Source organism: Actinia tenebrosa, unplaced genomic scaffold (assembly GCF_029948245.1).
Source record: "Actinia tenebrosa isolate PJP-AT-01 unplaced genomic scaffold, QUT_ActTen_1.0 PGA_scaffold10__47_contigs__length_13832649, whole genome shotgun sequence".
NCBI classification, from domain to species: Eukaryota; Metazoa; Cnidaria; class Anthozoa; order Actiniaria; family Actiniidae; genus Actinia; species Actinia tenebrosa.
Window position 1 is genome coordinate 7,000,128 of NW_028292570.1, and position 19,529 is coordinate 7,019,656.

Here is a 19,529-nt window from a genome sequence, read left to right on the forward strand (position 1 = left end):
AACAAACTAACTACAACCTCAGGTGGTTTCAAGTATTAAGGCATGATTACATCAGTAAAATGTGGCTCCCCCTCCAAACACCATCAATCCTTCAATACCACAAAACAAATGATAGTGTAATTCCAGATAGAATTCATAAAGACACAGAGAAGGTATGCTATTGTGGTTTTGAGAAAATGCCTGATGATGAAAAATGTTTTTATTGTAAACATGAATTAATGGTAGAAATTATTTCATCTGTAGCCAGTAAGAAAATAACTAAAAAGCTCTTGAAGGTAGTAGGGGGCACTCAGTAGGTGTAGGAATGAAGTATTAACCTTCCTGATTTGATAATTTTTGTGAATATCATTTATAAAAATAGACAGTGTTTAGATCTTATTAGAAAACATAATTTCTAAAAAAAAAATGATCTTGAACTTTATTATTGTGGGAGAATATAAATAATAGAGTGACTTTCATCTCCCAATGAAATCAAAACTAGATATATTTGGTGCAATAGTCATAAATCAACAGTAGAAAACAATGGATTTGGCTATGGTATATTAGCATCTTTATTAGCTTAGAAACTATTTCACATTTCAGTGATAATCAATCTGTATGAAGACTATATATCTATACTGCTATAATAGTTCTGAATATTCTGCTAATAGTAATTTTTCATGATATAGAGTGGTTGTATTTAAACTGTGAAAGAATTGTGACCAACTGTAGTAATCATTCAAGAGAAAAAGAAAACAATGGGTTTGGAGTGCAGTACTATCAGTTTAAATAAAATCACTGTTTCTTGAATGATGTTAGTGAAATGCTAAACTGATTTTTAATGAATTTATTGGCAATCAAAAACAAATGTTATATCTTTGATTTTTAAGATTTTCCAATTTATTGTTTATCGATGACTCACAAATCATTACAATTAATAAATGCTAAATATTTGTATGTCTTAAATGCATTTTTAATTATATTTTTCAATATAAAATAACTATGTATCACATTAGATTGTTCATGAAATAAAGTAATTTGTATTCGACTCATTTCTTGTATTCATACTTATACTTATATTTAAATGCAATGGTAAAGTGCTCACTCTAAACATGTGAACATTATTTCATAGTAAACAGTACTAATTTATTCTAGATATTTTGTTTTCTATTGTTTAGTAACCACTTTTTGTGCTGGGCCTATGGACACAGTACATTTGTTTTTGATGAGTTAGGTATGATCGGAATTTTGGGTTACGAACACGTGAGTTATATCAAAGATGCCATTGGTGGACCTCGTCATGATTGACGTTGGTGCAGCACGAGGTGAAAATGCACGTCAAGATCTGTCAGATCGAGACAGAGAAGTTGAACGAAGTTGAGCGAGGTTGAACATAAATTGTTTTCGTGGTAAGTGCCTTAAATCCTTACTTTAAACTTAATTTGGTAGTATTCTAAGCACATAATTAGAAACTGGAGCTAAAGTAGAAACTTAAAGTGCGATTTTTGTTTTTTGATACAACTCGAATTAGTTATGTAAACAAAAGATTGTAAATGGATAGGCGAGGAATTTCTACTACGTCATTGACATAAAAGAGTACTCACTTGAGTTTTATATTACTTTATTAACTAAAGAAATGATATTTGGCTTGATTAGCAAAACATATTTATTTGTAGTCTGATATTTTTATGAAAAAAGGGTTTTTCATGCCGAGACCTTTAATGGGGGTGGGCCAGGAATTTCTACTGCGTCATTGATGTAAAACAGTACTCACACAAGTTAATACATTGTTTTATTAACTAAAGAAATGATATTTCTTTTGATTAGCAAAACGTATGTATTTCTAGTCGAATATTTTTATGAAAAAAGGTTTTTCATGCCGAAACCTTGAATGGGGGCAGGCCAGGAATTTCTACTGCGTCATTGATCTAAAATAGTACTCGCACAAGTTATATATTATTTTATTAACTAAAGAAATGATATTTGGCTTGATTAGCAAAACGTATGTATTTCTAGTCGAATATTTTTATGAAAAAAAGGTTTTTCATGCCGAGACCTTTAATGGGGGCAGGCCAGGAATTTCTACTGCGTCATTGATCTAAAATAGTACTCGCACAAGTTATATATTATTTTATTAACTAAAGAAATGATATTTGGCTTGATTAGCAAAACGTATGTATTTCTAGTCGAATATTTTTATGAAAAAAAGGTTTTTCATGCCGAGACCTTTAATGGGGGCGGGCTAGGAATTTCTACTGCGTCATTGATGTAAAAAAGTACTCGCACAAGTTATTTATTATTTTTTCAACTAAAGAAATGATATTTGTTTTGATTAGCAAAACATATGTATTTCTAGTCGAATATTTTTATTAAAAAAAGGCTTTTCATGCCGAAATCTTGAATGGGAACAGGCCACGAATTTCTACTGCGTCATTGATCTAAAATAGTACTCGCACGAGTTATATATTATTTTATTAACTAAAGAAATGATATTTGTTTTGATTAGCAAAACATCGGTATTTCTAGTCGAATATTTTTATTTAAAAAAGCTTTTCATGCCAAAACCTTCAATGAGGGTGGGCGAGGAATTTACTGCGTCATAATTTACATAAAAGAGTACTCACACGAGTTTTATACTAGTTTATAAATTCTAGAAATGACATTTGGCTTGAGTAGCAAAACGTATTTATTTCTAGTATGCACGTCAAGATTGGGACACGAAGAAGTTGAATGTCAAGGCTGAATATTATATGAGGCTCTTTTATAGGTATAAGCGCCGTAAATTCTTACTTTAGTATTCGAAGCAAATAATTTGAAACTGGAGTTATATTAGAAAATTAAAGTGCGATTTTTCTTTCAATTTCGTATGTGATACAACTCCAATTAATAGTTTGTACGTAAAGGCGCTGAAATACGAGACACAAAAACTTGTCGCGCAACATTGTTGCGGTGCAAGTTCAAAAACAATGTTGCTGGTTTTACACCCTATCTATCCAACTTGTCACAAAATCTTTTGTTGCAGGTTGGGAAAACGTGTTGCGAAAAGTAGAACGTAGATCAACTTTCTGCAACAAATTTGCGATTCCTTGCTCGTTTTTCATCACTCGTCCAACTTGTCACACAACATAGTGTGTAAAACGAGCAACATTGTTTTCGAACTTGCACCGCAACAATGTTGCGCGACAAGTTAGACGTTTTGTGTCTCGTATTTCAGCGCCTTAAATAAAAGCTTGTAGATCGACGGGCCAGGAATTTCTACTGCGTCAGCCGTCATATTTATTTCTAGTCAAATCTTTTTCATGAAAAAAAGGTTTTTCATGCCGAACCCTTGAATGACAGCCCATGACGGGAATTTCTACTGCGTCATCGACATGACTTTTAAACATCGAATAAAAATTTGAATACTATTTTAAAATAAAAATTAGGTATTAAAAAAATAACAGAGCTCAAATTATTTTATAATAATGAGCTGAAAGTTATTGTTTTTTTTAAATGACAAATCTTGAAGCCCATTACAATACATAGACATATTATTATTATTTTTTAATTTATTCAATAAACAAACAAATAAATGACAAAAACGGAATCAGTCCAGTCATCCATCCATACACTCTATTTGTGTATTTATTCCTTTTTCAGCATTGTCATTTATTTACTCACTCACTCACCCACTCAGTCAATCAATCAATCAATTAACCAGGCAATCAATCCCTCATTTTGAATAACACAGGAAACCCACAAACAAATTCCGAATTTGTTTGAATGAACAAATCAAAAGTTAATGGACTTAGCTAATAAATAAAAAAAATGAATATGTAAGTAGACCAGTAAATGAGTGAATGAATAGAATATAGAATAAATAAATGGATCGGATGAGTGAATAAATGAATAAATAAGGGGGTGGTGTGGGGAATTTTTGAACATGCAGGAATTGTTTTCTCTTCTGCTGGTGGTGCAGGATTTTTTTCTCCCTTACACAAATTTCTCTTTTCGCTCTTTTCCCCTTGCATGAATCTTTTCGTTCTTTTTTCCTTGCACGAATGTTTTTTTGCATTTCCCCCATCACTTTTCTAATGGACTGCCCCTAAATGGATGGAGGAAGTAATGAAAGAAAGAATGAGAGTAATGATCATGAGTAGTGATCAAATAAGATGCTTACAAGGGTAAATCAGTGTTTGTTTTATCATATTCCTAAAAAGCTTACATTACTGTCATTTACAGGCATTGATTGATCAATACTATTCTTGGAAAATGTCAAGCTCAAGGTAGACATGAATATACCATACTGGGAAAATTTGTTAGTACAGTTACAAAATGCATGTACCTACAATGTGCACAATATATCTCCTCTAAAAAATGTTGCTCATAGTATTTCTGAAACAATTGAAGACATATATAATCCATCCAGATTTATCAGGAAACAGACACTAATAATTGATACTGTTTCAAAAGCCATATACCCAAGTGATGCTCCTTGTCATTTGTTACCAATAAACACAATAGGAGATGGAAATTGTTGCTTTCGAGCATTTAGCTTACTGTTATTTGGCACTCAAGACTATCATTTAGAACTAAGAGTTAGAACTATTCTTGAGCTTTTAGAACACACTGACTGGTATCTTGATGAAGCAAACTTATGTGGAGTACGTGATGATTCAATTATACCATTTATTGCAGTCACGTCATGTTCAAATTCTTCAGTATTTGACAATATTGACTTTACACTGAAAGAGAATTGCAGAATAGCTATAAATAACTGTATCAACAGCTCACTAGTAATACATTCATGGGTTGGAATGTGGCATGTTTGTGCTTTAAGCTCAGTTGTACAGTGCAAAGTTACATCAATATATCCAGACATGAAAGTAGGAATTCCCACTCGATCATTTCTACGCTACGTCATGAATCGTGATTTGCTTCCAAGATTGAATGCTTTCCCTAATCATAAAATACATATCATGTGGACAAATACCAGTGTTGGTCACCATCAAATGTGGCAGCCAAATCACTTTGTACCCTGTACAAATGCTTCACAAATGACACTATTTGAACTAAGAACAGACCAATTTCAAACAAATTCACAGTTATCATATTGTAAATGAGAACATGATTTCATTTCATAACAATTTGTATAATTGTAATACTAGAAAACCAAAAAAACAAAGTTATAGAAAGGCAAAGAAAAACAAAGTAGAATCTGAAACAGGTTTAAACAATGAAAAATCAAGTCTGAAGGATACATGTAGCAGCTTTAATAACAAAAACCAAAAGCTAGAAAATGTTGGTGTACATGCACAACCAAGCTGCACTAGTAATTTACAAAAAATAAGGAAAGTATTTTATGACGACATTAACATTACAAAGCTCATGTCTTGCATTGTTTGTGGGGAACTTCTGTTTAAAAATAAAGGAAAACAGCTATTTTTGTCACCATCAACTTCAAAACTGCACCAATTAATTTTTGAAAAAACACAAACCAAAATTGCTGAACGTTGCAATAAATGCTGTCAACGAATCCAGAAGCATTCAATACCTGAAGCAAGTTTTCTGAATAAAACTGAAGTTGGTAAAGTTCCAAATTGTTTAAAAGTCTTAAATTTCATGGAAAAGAGATTTATTAGCCAAATTCATGCTTTTATGACTATTGTGAGCCTTCCTGCTGGGAGTCAGTATGCTCAAGATGGAATGGTTATAAATTTCCCAATAGATATATGTCAGTTATATAAAAAACTTCCGTGCAACCCAGACATCAATACAATTGCAATTAAGATGCCAGAAAAAAAAAACATTTCAATGAACGATGATAATCAGAGTGAGCAAATAAATAAACTTGTCTCTAAAATACGAATTGAAGAAAGTCTCCTTTGGCTAAAAACAAACAATGAGTTGTATCATGACATTAACATAAACTTTCCTAAACAAACACTGAATTCTGACAAAAGCCAATATGTCTATTCATTTCTTTCCGAGTGTAATAATTATGATGCCAGTGTTAGTTCTGCATTCACCAACAGCGTATCGTTCATTCCTAGTAGTTATGTTGCACCAAATATATCGATCAATGATTACATAAATCACAACTTCAATGAAGTACCAGTCATAAGTCTGCCTAGGATTCAATCTCAACCTATCAATATATTTAACCACCCTAAAGCAGAGGAAATGTGTTTTCCTTGGTTGTTTCCTTATGGTATCAATGGACTGAAAGAAGAAAGAGAAGCAAAACTTTCTGTATTATCATACTTTAAGAATAGAATCATGTCTGCAGATAGTAGATGGCGTAAAGATTTATCATATTTGTTTTGGGCTGTCAATGTATTTGAACAACACAAACTTCAAGAACAAATTTCAATTGCTGTAAGAATGAAATCCTCAAATTCTACAATTAATTTGTCAACAATAAAAGCAGCAGACTTAAAAAATCACAGTTCCAATGTTGTAATCAATGATAACTCATATTCATTCATAAAAAGCATTCGCGGAACAGCAGCATACTGGAAAAACACATTATTTGATCTTTTAGCAAAATTTAGAAGTTTGGGGCCACCAACATGGTTTCTTACTTTAAGTGCTGATGATCATCACTGGCAAGACTTAATCAATTTTGTTAAGTTGGACTATTCAGATGAAGAATTATCACAGATGTCAAATATTGATTTGGTACGATCCAATCCTGTTCTGGTTGCACAACACTTTGTTCATAGATGGAAGTCATTCTTTAAAAATGTAATACGAAATTCAAAATTAAATCCTCTTGGTGAAGTCACAGACTACTTTGCTCGAGTAGAATTTCAGTCTAGAGGAAGTCCTCACTTGCATATATTTTTGTGGATTAAAGATGCTCCAGATTTAAAAACACCCGAAGGTCAAAATGAGTTCAGTAAATTTTTAGATAAATACGTAAGTACTGAGATACCATCAGACGACAATAAAGAACTCAGAAATTTAGTAACACAGCTTCAAATTCACAAACATACAACAACATGCCAAAAAAAGACAAAACTCTGCCGTTTTAAATTTCCACGAAAACCTTCCACTACAACTAAATTAAAACCTAATGTTGATCCAAAAACATCATCTAATTTTTATGAAACCAGACGAAAACCTACTGATATTTGGGTTAATGCTTATAATCCAGTCATTTTACAGTTGTGGCAAGCCAACATGGACATTCAATTTGTTGGATGTACTTATGGTATAGCATCCTATGTATGTTCATATGTATGTAAAGCAGGACCAATACGTTTACGCCAAGCAATACAAGATGTTATCTGTGAGATAAAGCAAAGTAACTTAACTTTCCGTCAACAACTGAGTAAATTTGGAACGAAATTCTTAAGTCAGCGTGAGCTAAGTGCACAAGAAGCTGCTTTTCGAATAACAGGTTTACCTTTTGTAGATTCATCCCGAGTAACAGTTTCTGTTAACTGCAAGCCTCCACAAAAACGATCTAGAATATTAAGAAGCAAAAAACAGCTTAATGCACTTCCCCATGATAGCCAGGACTTATTTTTGAACAATATTACTGATTATTATTCAAAGAGGCCAAAAAATGAAAACTTTAATGCAATGTGTCTAGCAAGATTTGCAACTTCATTTATTGCAGTACCAAGTAACACAAAAATATCAGAAAAATCACTCTGCTTTCAAGCAGGAGACAAAATTTTCAAAAAAAGAACCAGACCAGCTTGTCTCAAAGTTCAATACATGACACCAGAAACTGATGGTGATGAATATTACTACAAGCTACTGTTTCTTTATCTTCCATGGTATGATGAAAGCAAACTCTTACAACCTTACAACAATTCTGCAGAGGCCTTTTTAAACAAGCAGTCACAATTTGATTCTGAGTATAAAGAATATGGCAATTTTACTGATGAAATTACTAAAGCTGTTCAGCAATTAAGAATATTAATGTCAGACAACACAAATACATTGATTGACTCATTGCTATCAAATACTTTACACCAAAGTGATTCTGAGAAGCACGATTCAACAAATGAAGATGATTGGCAGACTATTATATCAAAAGAAAATATTGATTCATCACTGAATACAAATTTGTATGACATAGAGGAGAATGAGCCTTTGTTAAATAACAACAACAATGATAACCACATGTGGACATTGTTATCAATGTACACAATGACTGATTCTGAATTTGCCAATTCATTGAAGCAATTAAGCAATGATCAAGCACAAGTGTTCAACATAATTTCAGACAATACCAAAAAACAATTACAATGTCAAAACCAGGCAACTCAAATCAATCCATATTATATATTTGTGACTGGTGGAGCTGGAACTGGGAAATCTTTTCTAATATCAGTTATTTACGAATACCTTTTAAGAAGTTCAAACTCGCAAATACCAATTGTTATAAAAACAGCACCAACTGGAGTTGCAGCATATAACATAGGTGGCATGACACTTCACAAAACTTTCAAGTTGCCAATTAACCATAAATACATACAAGAATACACACCGCTTAATGGAGAAGCATTACAAGAACTAAGAACTATGTTTAAACACATTCAAACAGTCATAATCGATGAAATAAGTATGGTTAGTTATAGAGTTTTGGAACAAGTGCATAGACGATTAACAGAGATTACTCAGAAAGAACTACCATTTGGAGGCTTAAATATTTTAGCACTCGGGGACTATTTACAATTAAAACCAGTTTGTGCTCCTTTCCTTTTTTATTCAAATGCAGTCAATTTTACTCATCTATGGAATGACAACTTTACACCACTAATACTAAATTTTAATCACAGGCAATCAAAAGATGATACATATGCACAACTACTCAATAATATAAGACATGGGAATCCATCACAAGATGACATACAAAAATTATCAGAAAGAATCAATGTTCATGTAAATGACAACTCATTTGATAATGCATTAAGACTCTTTCCAATAAACAAACAATGTGAAGAATACAACAGAGAAATGACAGACAAATTGCAATCAGACACAGGCTGTACTGTATATCACATAAAATCACGTCACAATCTTCTAAACAAACAGTATGATAGCAGTCAACTTGATAATGATATCAGTTCACTTATTGATTCAGATGATAGCAAGTCATCTGGATTACTAGACACATTAACACTAGCTATTGGTTCAAGAGTTATGCTTATTAGAAATGTTGATGTATTACAAGGCCTTACTAATGGAGCAATGGGCACAATCATAGAATTTCATTGGGAAAAAGAAAACAAGGCTAGTTCTCAAAAACATGTAGATGCAGATTTACCAATATCAGTAACAATACAATTTGATAATATTAAGAAGCACCCTGACAAAAACCAACAGATATTTGATATTTTACCTATTTCAGTAAAATTATTTGGCAAATATAACACTATTTGGGAAAGAATCCAACTTCCACTAAAACCATGCTGGGCTACCACAATACACAAATCACAAGGCATGACACTTCAAAAATGTGTAATTGATTTGAGTAATAAAGTATTTCAACCTAGAATGGCATATGTGGCTTTGAGCAGAGCAACATCTTTATCTGCTATATCTTTGATATCATTAGACACAAAGAAAATATATGCTTCTGAAAATGTGATTTCTTACTATAAAAATATACAATCAGGCACAAAACAACAATGTTGATACATATTTGTTTTACACAGATCATCAAAAGAAAAACAAAAAAAAAGTAAGTCCTTATATATATTTACTATATCATAATTGCTGCTGCTGTTGTTGTTGTTTTCATTATCATTACTATCTCTTCACACAAGCATGTTTATTGCTGATGTTTAAACACCCAGGGAGCAATTAATAACAAATGACCTTCATAATGTTCATGTCTTTTAATTTCTTCTCAAAATAATCATAAAATTCTCATAAAAGACTCATCAATAATACACATGGGAAACAATGGAAATAATGAGCATCATGGGACAAAAACAATTTACAATTGCTAAACAATCAATCTGAATCTACCATTCAGAAATTTATGTTCTAATTATACTGACGTGGTATTACTAGATGCATTTAGTCTCATATCATTGAAGCTATATGTGGATTAATTTCATATGCCAAGCCACACTAATATCTAAAGAAAAAAATACTGTTAGGACTATTAGAAACCACACTATCTTTTATTTCTTTTAACAGGCTCAAAAACAAAAGAAAGTACAAGTTCATCTCCTAAAAAATGTGCCAACGAAAAACCAACTAGCAGTAATGAAAAAGAAGGACTCTCTTCTAAAGGTAATAGTAAAAGAACAGAAAAAATTATATTGTCTTTCAAATCTATAAGCCATTTACACTTATGAAAATGGCTGTGAGGCATGGGACCAAATATTTTCAGGAGATACACATTAGGTACTAAATATTACTTTCTTCTCAACACTGAATAAGTTCAAATGACTTTTATTTATTGAAGCATACAATGGAACATCACAATATCAAAGCTAGTACTCAATGCAAATATTTTATTATCATACAACCCTTTACCACCATAATATAAGATAGTTTCAAACACATCATATTTTCTCTGTTACAAATAAACCAATTGTTTTTCTCTCAACAGGTTCAAGTCAAGGAAGGAACTTCCAAAAAAAATCTGGTTCTGATGGTTCTACAGATATATCATTTCTGGAGAGTTTAGAAGGTAAAAACTTTAAAAAAATATTCTTTACCATGTCGTTTGATAATTGCAGATGATACAGCATAATGATATTGTCATCTTTATGAACACTTTATTGCATTATTTATTGAACCAGCAAGTATGTCAACAAAGAAACCAATAGGGACTATTGATGGTTTTAAACCATTCCCAAGAGAATTAAATAACAAAAGACACAGCTGCCATGTTGGAGGATATAACAAAAAATTAATCAACAATTCTTTTGTTCTTTTACCAACATGGCCACCATGAAAACCATTATGTACAAAATGTAAAACACCATCAAGATTCTTAGCACTTTCATGGTTTTTCAATACCTTTTTTGTCAACACAAACTTCCTTCACTTAGCCACTTCTCAGAGTAACCATGGTAACATGTTATCTTCACAGGTGAAAATAACATGGTATCTTCATGTGTCAAGATAACAATTTTTGACACAAGAGATCACCTGATATTTCATTGGAGTTTATATAATAATAATAGTTAACTAGCAACCTGACAAGCTGTGAATTTTTATTCATCACTTGCATTTTGGCTTGATTGAATCATCATCACAACATTTTGGTTTACCTCTCAAACACAAAATTAAAAAATAATCCATCTGTATTATTTATACTACTACAGTCATAACAGATGAAACTAAAACAGTATCAGTCGAAGTCCGTGTTACAAACAAAGAGTTAAAAGACCTAACAAACTCAAACCATCTCTTCCAAGCTAATGTGACAGATGGTTCTAAACGTGCAAGACTGATAGCTTGGGGCCCAGTTGCCATATTTTTTAATAATAAGATCTTTGTTGATTCAACCTACAAGTTCTTTAACATCTCTGTTAGGAAACCCCACCACAATACATCAAAAGTAATAACTACATTCCATTTGATTTGACTTTAACATCTGGAGTTACTGTAGAAATAAGCTCAACACCCATATCTGAACCAGACGTAGAGTTCCTCCCAATCGAAGATATCACCAAATATGTGAACAAGAGAATCAATACTGTAGGTGGCATCATTGATCATGAGTCTGAAACGACCCCAACAAATACTAACAAGGGCACAACAGTTTCAAGAAGATCACTCATAATTGCAGATGAGCATTTTAAAATTAAAGCCACTTTATGGGCAGAGAAAGCTGAACAATTTATCCCACAAAATGGTCAAGTTGTCTATATTCAAAATGCTCTTGTTAAAACATATGGGACAGAAGTCTCATTGTCATGTGCCAAAATATGCTATGCTGATCAAAATGATCCAAAAACAGACCATTTATCTGTTGATTGACATGAAATTGAAAAAAACTGTTAGTTTTTTACCTCTAACAAAGCATCGCCTTGATAACCAACCATACAAGACTGTTGATTTAGATGACCTTCCAAACTTACAAACCAACAGCTCTGTAAAAATTGTAGCTAAAATTGACAAAGTACTGTACGAAAGCTACTATGCATGTGACAAATGTAGAACAGCAGTTATAACTATGGACACAGAATCTTTTTGCACCAAATGTTCCAAACCAGTTGCAGTATCACAAAGATATACTTTTTCTTTGACACTTCATGACTTTCCTCATGAACTTGTACTCTTTCATGATAACATCTCTACCCTGTGTAACATTTCTGAATTTGAAGAAAATGCACAGGAATCAATCAACAACATTTGCAAGAAAACTTATGCTATCCTAGTTTTGAAACGCTTAAACAGAAAACAAGATATGCAGTTTGTTGCATTAGACTTTGAACCTATGCCAAAAAAGTCAAAGAAGGAACCTTAGCTTTCATAGGTTGAGTGTTGTTGTTACATGTAATTAAGAAAGACACATAGATCAAAACAAAAACTAGAGCAGTATACATACTCCATTTACCATTTTATGTTTACAATATCTCTAAACTGTAGATGTTTTATACCTTTATATCTCCATATTTTCATGACTATAAATTCAATTAAACAACAAACATTCTACTATTCTTATAGCATATATACCAGATCAGTCTCAAATTTTGTATACAATGTGTATCGATAAAATGGTAAATATAGTATGCATGCTACACCACTAATAGAAAAATTATAATATTCTGTATGCGTATATGTCGTTCGATTTTCAAGCGTTTGATTACACATTTGCAATATACAATTGAAAAGTATTGCATTCTTATTAAATTAAGGACCTTAAGAATCAGAAAAAGAGGCAATGACAACAACAAGTTGACATAAGCTTAGTTGATATGGATACATATTGTCTTTCTGTGAGGTAATAATTGCCTCTATAGAACTTTCTGTCTACACTTTACAAGATTAGACTAAAAATGAAACCTTACAATTTTTTTCCAGAAAATAAAGTAGAAATTGGTTGTCAGAGTCCCTATTGTTCTCATTCTTATGTCGTTAGTGCCTATACTTAGAAAGTTAGAAGTAATTTCTTACCATATTCTTGTGTAAATTTGTTATGTTATAAGTGTGAGTGGTTTTAATAAACTTATGACACAAACTATATTTATTAACTCACAAAAATACAATGAAAATAAAATATTTTTAATGTACCTATTCAATACATTAAGAAACATTTCATAGGTTTATGAAAACAACTCCAAGTTTAAAATTAAAGAAAAATACCTTTTAAAAACTACAAAAAAATAAACTTACAAAGATGTAATGCACCTATAAATGTCATTAAACTCCAGAGTTGAAGGAGGCATACAGGCAACGCTAAAGATCAAGGTACAGATTTTGACTCTTTGGGGTTAAACATTGTATGTATAGGTACATGTAGGTGCATGCATTTCAGTTGTAAGCTACTACTAAAGCTTAGTTAGGTTATTAAGCTCAAGTTGTTTGTTAACAGACGTTTCTGTTCTAAATTTCTGCATAGCAATTGAGCAAAGAGTTGAACATTATAATGTGACATAATCCCTAGAATGATTACAATTAACCCGTCAAATATAAGAGAGACGAAAATAACAACAATAAGTTAACAATCAGTGCATCCTTTTTCAAGAATCAGTACATTCATTGTTTAACGCGTTTTTGCAATCACTACAAAACATTATTTATTGTTTAACATTTTGATAATAAAGATAACTTATATCTATGAAAAGCGATGTATTATACGACTCCACAACATAAACGTATTAAGCTTACCTGTCTCATCTTGCATCACCTCCCCGATCACCTCCCTATAAAACGTTTCTATCAATGTTTTTACATTTGTTTTTTCTCCTTGCTGAACTTTATAGCAACAGCTGTTAACAAACTTTAATTTCTACAACACATTCCTCCATATTACGTTTTTCTGTTTGCTGAATATTAGAAAAATAGCTCACATTGCGTTTGAATACTCGCCATTTTGAACAAGCAGCCAAGCAGTCCGAGTAAGACTAAGTACAAGTATGATACTGCAATCCCTTATTGCCGCAGGGAGCCCGGCTTAGTGATGCTAAATCGGTAAAATGATCATGTTTCATATGTTGATGACATTACATAATAATCGTAACTCAATACACCCATATACAAACGGTCACTACGCTACTTGTAATGCAATAGTGTTAGACGCGTGCGTTACACTTAGCCGTTACATATTTGAATTTGAATTTATTACGGTACTAGTACGCGTTACAAACACTGGTGTTCTATTACGTAGTGACCATTTGTCATGGGTGTATTGAGTTACGATTATTATGTAATGTCATCAAACTATGAAACATGATCGTTTTACCGATTTAGCATCACTAAGCCGGGCTCCCTGTGGTATTGCTAGCCTGAGTAAAAAGCCGGCACGTTCACTCCCCTCGTCGACGAGGGGAGTGAACGTGCCGGCTTTTTACGCCATATAATTAACCAAATTTATGTTCATGCTCACAACCCTACAAAACCGCGCTTCACCAGTAAACCGGACTAAGATTTGAAAATTGATGGAGAGGGACGACGGACGGCAGGGAGCTAGTACGGAGTGATTTTCACCTTGCATGATTTGTTTGTCCCGTTTGTACACGAAATCATTTCCTTACTTGACACAAATATTTTTTTCTTTTCTTTTTACCTTCCAAAGTCGCACCAATTTTTCTCTCTTACATCTCTCTCTCTTTTTTTCATTTCGCCGCAACCCCATGCTCTAACCGTTCCACCATAGAAGCGAATTACAAAATACGCTATTTTTAGTCCAACCGAATCCACGGACTTTCTTCTGTCTTACAATGACTAAATCCCAAATATTCTTTTACTCCATTCAAAGTATTCAATTTGCCCAGCACATTGACACGTTTTCCCGTTTCAAGACTTGTTAAATTTTTAAATATTCAAGTACACGTTTCAAACGTCATTACATGTATGACACTTGTATAATACATGTATACTACACGTATTTTTGACCGGTATTTTACCCCATAGAGAACTTGCATTTGCAGCTCGCCATATTGTCCATGCTCTCAGCATAGAATGAGCCTGCTCTACTGTTGTTCAGCGGTCAAAAAAAGTCGAGAAAAAAGTCGAGAAAAAAGTCGAGAAAAAAGTCGAGAAAACAGTCGAGAAAACAGTCGAGAAAAAAGTCGAGAAAAAAGTCGAGAAAAAAGTCGAGAAAAAAGTCGAGAAAAAAGTCGAGAAAAAAGTCGAGAAAAAAGTCGAGAAAAAAGTCGAGAAAAAAGTCGAGAAAAAAGTCGAGAAAAAAGTAGAGAAAAAAGTCGAGAAAAAAGTCGAGAAAAAAGTCGAGAAAAAAGCCGAGAAAAAAGTCGAGAAAAAAGTCGAGAAAAGTAAAAACAATCACGAAATTTGCATGGCACTAATCGGGCTCCGTAGTTTCGTCAGGTTATAAACGGTTTGTGTCTTTAAAAAAATGTCTCTGATGTAAAATATAAATATGGTACATAAACTAACAGTAACTTCTCACCAGTAACACCTATTCTTATTTCACAAGCAGATCGCATTGTCGAAAATTTAGTTCCAAACCAAAATTTTGCTTTTTATTGCCGCCCGTAGAAAAAAGTAAAAGTACCGACTGATAGTCAAGTTGTCAGTAAAGAAAACATTCCAACATGCTTTTGGTTGGTACTTCGCATATCGCACGAACGAGAGTATAGTTCAAGAGTAAAATGCATCTGAGATCATGGAGAATAAATACGAGGAGTTTATAAACGTACGCAGAGTTTTGCGCAAGGATCATAAAAAAGTAAATATTCCTTTTTTGATGGAATTCATAAAGAATATGATAAAGATAAACGAAGAAGACGAGGCCGTGACTAGTAAATGCTTGTTTGAAGCATATGAACGATGGCTTGCTATAAAAACTGAAGACAAACAGGCTAGATCATTTGTGTCTTTCACGAGATTCTGCCGAGTAAGTAAGCTTATAGTTTAATACTGATACATTATGGTCCGTGTAACACTCCACAAAGAGCTTTTCAATTTAGTTGGCGTCAATTGGACATATGAAATTTGCCTGATTTTTGAATTTTCATTTCTTACGATCATGTCAAAATTCCAATATTATCTCATCAATGTCAATTTTCAATTTTCGAATTCAAAAATTAAAAATTAAAACAAATATTTGAAATGACTTTTCGAAATTTTGATTTTGTACTCTGAAAACGAACTTTGAAAAAATATCCTGTAGACAGGGGGAGGTGAAGATTAGTCGGACTGAGGGTAGGTGAATGCGTGTACCTTATGGCCATTCGTCTTTTTGATAAAATTGAATAAAATTATCGATTTATTAAATTTGTCCCCAATTTTCGATTTTTTTATTAATTAAAATTAAACTTTGAATTCCATTTTTTCAATTTTCAAGTTGTCGTTTAAATAGTTAAAAAAATTGACAGACACGGAGAGAAAAATCCCACACCTTATGGCCATTTAAGACTTTAGCAAATTAAGTAAGTGTGTGTGCATGTGTATGTAAGTGTGTGTAAATGTGTGTAAATGTGTGTGTAATCGTGTGTAAGTGTGGGTAAGTGTGTGTAAATGTGAGTAGGTGTTTGTGTAAGTGTGTCTAAGTGTATGAAAGTGTGTGTAAATGTGAGTGTAAGTGTGTGTGTAAGTGTGTGTAGGTGTGTGTAAGTGTGTGTGCATGTGTGTGCAAAGGTGTGTGATTCTGTGTAAGTGTGTGTAAATGTATGTAAGTGTGTGTAAATGTGTGTAAGTGTGTGTTTGTGTTTGCAAATATGTGTAAAACTTGTGTGTATGTGTATGTAAGTGTGTGTAAATGTGTGTAAAAGTGTGTGTACGTGTATGTAAGTGTTTGTAAATGTGTGTAAAAGTGTGTCAAGGTGTGTGTAAGAGTATGTAAGTGTGTGTAAATGTGTGTAAATGTGTGTAAGCGTAAGTACGTGTATGTAAGTGTGTGTAAAGGTTTGTGTAAATCTGTGCAAGATCAATTGTAAGAATGTGTCAGTGTGTGTAAATGTATGTAAAAGTGTATGTAGGTGTTTGTAAATGTTTGTACGTGAGTGTAAATGTGTGTAAGTGTGTGTAAAGATGTGTGTAAATGTGTGCAAGATTAATTGTAAGAGATTGTAAGTGTGTGTTAGTGTGTGTAAAGATGTGTAAAAGTGTGTGTATGTGTATGTACGTGTGTGTAAATGTGTGTAAAGGTGTGTGTCAGTGTGTGTAAATGTGTGTAAATGTGTGTACGTGTCTGTGTAAATGTGTGTAAGTGTGTGTAATTGTGTATAAGTATGTGCAAGTGTTTATAAGTGTGTGTCAATGTGTGTAAGTCTGTGTATAGGTGTGTATAAATGTGTGCAATATCAATTGTAAGAGTGTGTAAGTGTGTGTTAGTTTGTGTAAATAGGTGTACAAGTTTGTGTATGTGTATGTACGTGTGTGTAAATGTGTGTAAACGTGTGTGTCAGTGTGTGTAAATGTGTGTAAATGTGTGTACGTGTCTCTGTAAATGTGTGTAAATGTGTGTAAGTGTGTGTAATTGTGTATAAGTGTGTGCAAGTGTTTATAAGTGTGTGTAAATGTGTGTAAGTCAGTGTAAAGGTGTGTGTAAATGTGTACAATATCAATTGTAAGAGTGTGTAAGTGTGTGTTAGTTTGTGAAAATGTGTGTACAAGTTTGTGTATGTGTATGTAAGTGTGGGTAAAAGTGTGTAAATGTGTGTGTAAGTGTGTGTAAGTGTGTGTAAGTGTGTGTAAGTGTGTGTACGTGTGTGTCAGTGTGGTGTCCGTGTGTGTCCGTGTGTCCGTGTGTGTCCGGTTGTAGTGTAAGTTCCGTGTGGTCACGGGTTGTGCCGTGTGTGCATTAAGGGTGTAAGTGTGGTAGTGGTGTAAGTGTGTGTAAGTGGGTGTAAGTGTTGTTGTAAGTGTGTGTAAGTGTTTGTAAGTGTTGGTGTTAAGTGTGTGTAAGTGTGTTATCAGTGTTGGATGTAAGTGTGTTTAAGTGGTTGTAAGTGTTGTGTAAGTGGTGTAAGTGTGTGTAGTGTTAGTGTAAGTGTTGTGTAAGTGTGTGTAAGTGTGTTGGTAAGTATTGTTGTAAGTGTGTGTAAGTGTGTGTAAGTGTGTTGTAAGTGTGTTTAAGTGTGTGTAAGTGTGTGTAAGTGTGTGTAAGTGTGTGTAAGTGTGTGTTGTAAGTGTGTGTAAGTGGTTGTAGTAAGTGTGTGTTACAGTGTGTTGTAAGTGTGTGTAGTGTGGTAGTGTGTGTAAGTGTGTGTAAGGTGTTGTAGTGTGTGTAAGTGTGTGTAAGTGTGTTGTAAGGTCGTGTAAGTGCTGTTGTAATGTGTGTAAGTGTGGTAAGTGTGTGTTAAGGTGTGTTGTACGTGTGTTTGTAAGTGTTGTTAAGTGTGTGTAAGTTGTGTGTAAGTGTGTGTACGTGTTGTGTAAGTGTGTGTACTTGTTGTGTAGTGTGTGTAACGTTTATTTGAGTGTTTGTAAGTGTGTGTGTATGTAGTGTGTGTGTTGTTGTTAAATGTGTTTGTAGTGTGTGTCCGTGTGTGTAAGTGTGTGTTATGGGTAAGTGTGTGAGTGTGTAAAAGTGTGTGTTGTAAGTGTGTGTACGTGTGTACTGTGTGTAAGTGTGTGTAAGTAAGTGTGTGTAAGTGTGTGTAAGTGTGTGTAAGTGTGTGTTGTGTAAGTGCGTGTTGTGTGTAGTGTGTGTAAGTGTGTGTAAGTGTGTGTGTGTGTAAGTGTGTTGTGTGGGAGTGTGTGTAAGTGTGTGTGTAAGTTGTGTTGTGTGTAAGTGTGTTGTAAGTGTGTGTAAGTGTGTGTAAGTGTGTGTAAGTGTGGTAAGTGTGTGTAGTTTTGTTTTGTAAGTGTGTGTGTAGTGTGTAAGTCCGTGTGGTGTTTGTAAGGTGTGTGTAAGTGTGTGTGTGTGTGTAAGTGTGTGTAAGGGTTTGGTGTAAGTGTGTGTGTTGTGTAAGTTGTGTGTGTGTGTGTAAGTGTGTGTCCTGGGTAAGTGTGGTGTAAGTGTGTAAGTGTGGGTGTTCTGTGTGTTGTGTGTAAGTGTGTCCCGTAAGTGTGTGTAAGTGTGTGTCCGTGTGTGTGTGTCCGTAAGTGTTTTGTTGTTGTGTAAGTGTGTGTTGTGTGTGTGTGTGGTGTGTCCGTGTGTGTCCTGTGGTGTGTGTGTGTCCGTGGTGTGTAAGTTTGGTGTCCAGTGTGTGTACGTGTGTGTGTGTGTAACCTTGTGTGGTTCTTGTAGTCGGTGTCCGTGTGTGTCCGTGTGTGTCCGTGTGTGTCCGTGTGTGTCCGTGTGTCGTGTGTGTCCGTCGTGGGTGTCCGTGTGTGTTGTGGCTGTCCAGTGTGTGGTAATTGTGTGTTCCCTGCGTGCACGTGTTTGTGCCCGTAAGCGTGTTGTGTTCCTTGTGTATAAGTGTGTGTATGAGTGTTTGTAAGTGTATGTAGTGTGTGTAAGTGTATGTAAGTGTTTGTAACTGTGGGTGTATGTGTGTGTAAGTGTTGTCAAT

At 33.7% G+C, this 19,529-nt stretch overlaps 1 protein-coding gene and 1 long non-coding RNA gene across 2 annotated transcripts; one reads left to right on the plus strand and one right to left on the minus strand.

The window, feature by feature from the left end:
• The first annotated feature begins 5,748 nt into the window (after positions 1 to 5,748).
• On the plus strand, positions 5,749 to 10,687 carry LOC148912901 (uncharacterized). Its single transcript, XM_089026338.1, has 4 exons — positions 5,749 to 9,451; positions 10,126 to 10,221; positions 10,544 to 10,624; positions 10,674 to 10,687. Exons 1-4 carry the CDS (start codon positions 5,749 to 5,751, stop codon positions 10,685 to 10,687), a joined length of 3,894 nt encoding a protein of 1,297 aa, XP_088882464.1.
• A 402-nt stretch (positions 10,688 to 11,089) lies between these two features.
• On the minus strand, positions 11,090 to 13,977 carry LOC148912902 (uncharacterized). The gene is made up of 2 exons (XR_016119196.1): positions 13,777 to 13,977; positions 11,090 to 12,257 (listed from the first exon to the last, which is right to left on the minus strand). It is a non-coding gene; the product is annotated as an uncharacterized LOC148912902 (long non-coding RNA).
• Positions 13,978 to 19,529: the final 5,552 nt, after the last annotated feature.

Coding starts and splice junctions, on each gene's coding strand:
- LOC148912901 (XM_089026338.1), top strand. CDS start 5,749: ATGCCAGAAAAAAAAAACATTTCAATGAACGATGATAATCAGAGTGAG. Junction 9,452..10,125: donor AAAATGTGTAATTGATTTGA/GTAATAAAGTAT, acceptor TTCTTTTAACAG/GCTCAAAAACAAAAGAAAGT. Junction 10,222..10,543: donor AGAAGGACTCTCTTCTAAAG/GTAATAGTAAAA, acceptor TTCTCTCAACAG/GTTCAAGTCAAGGAAGGAAC.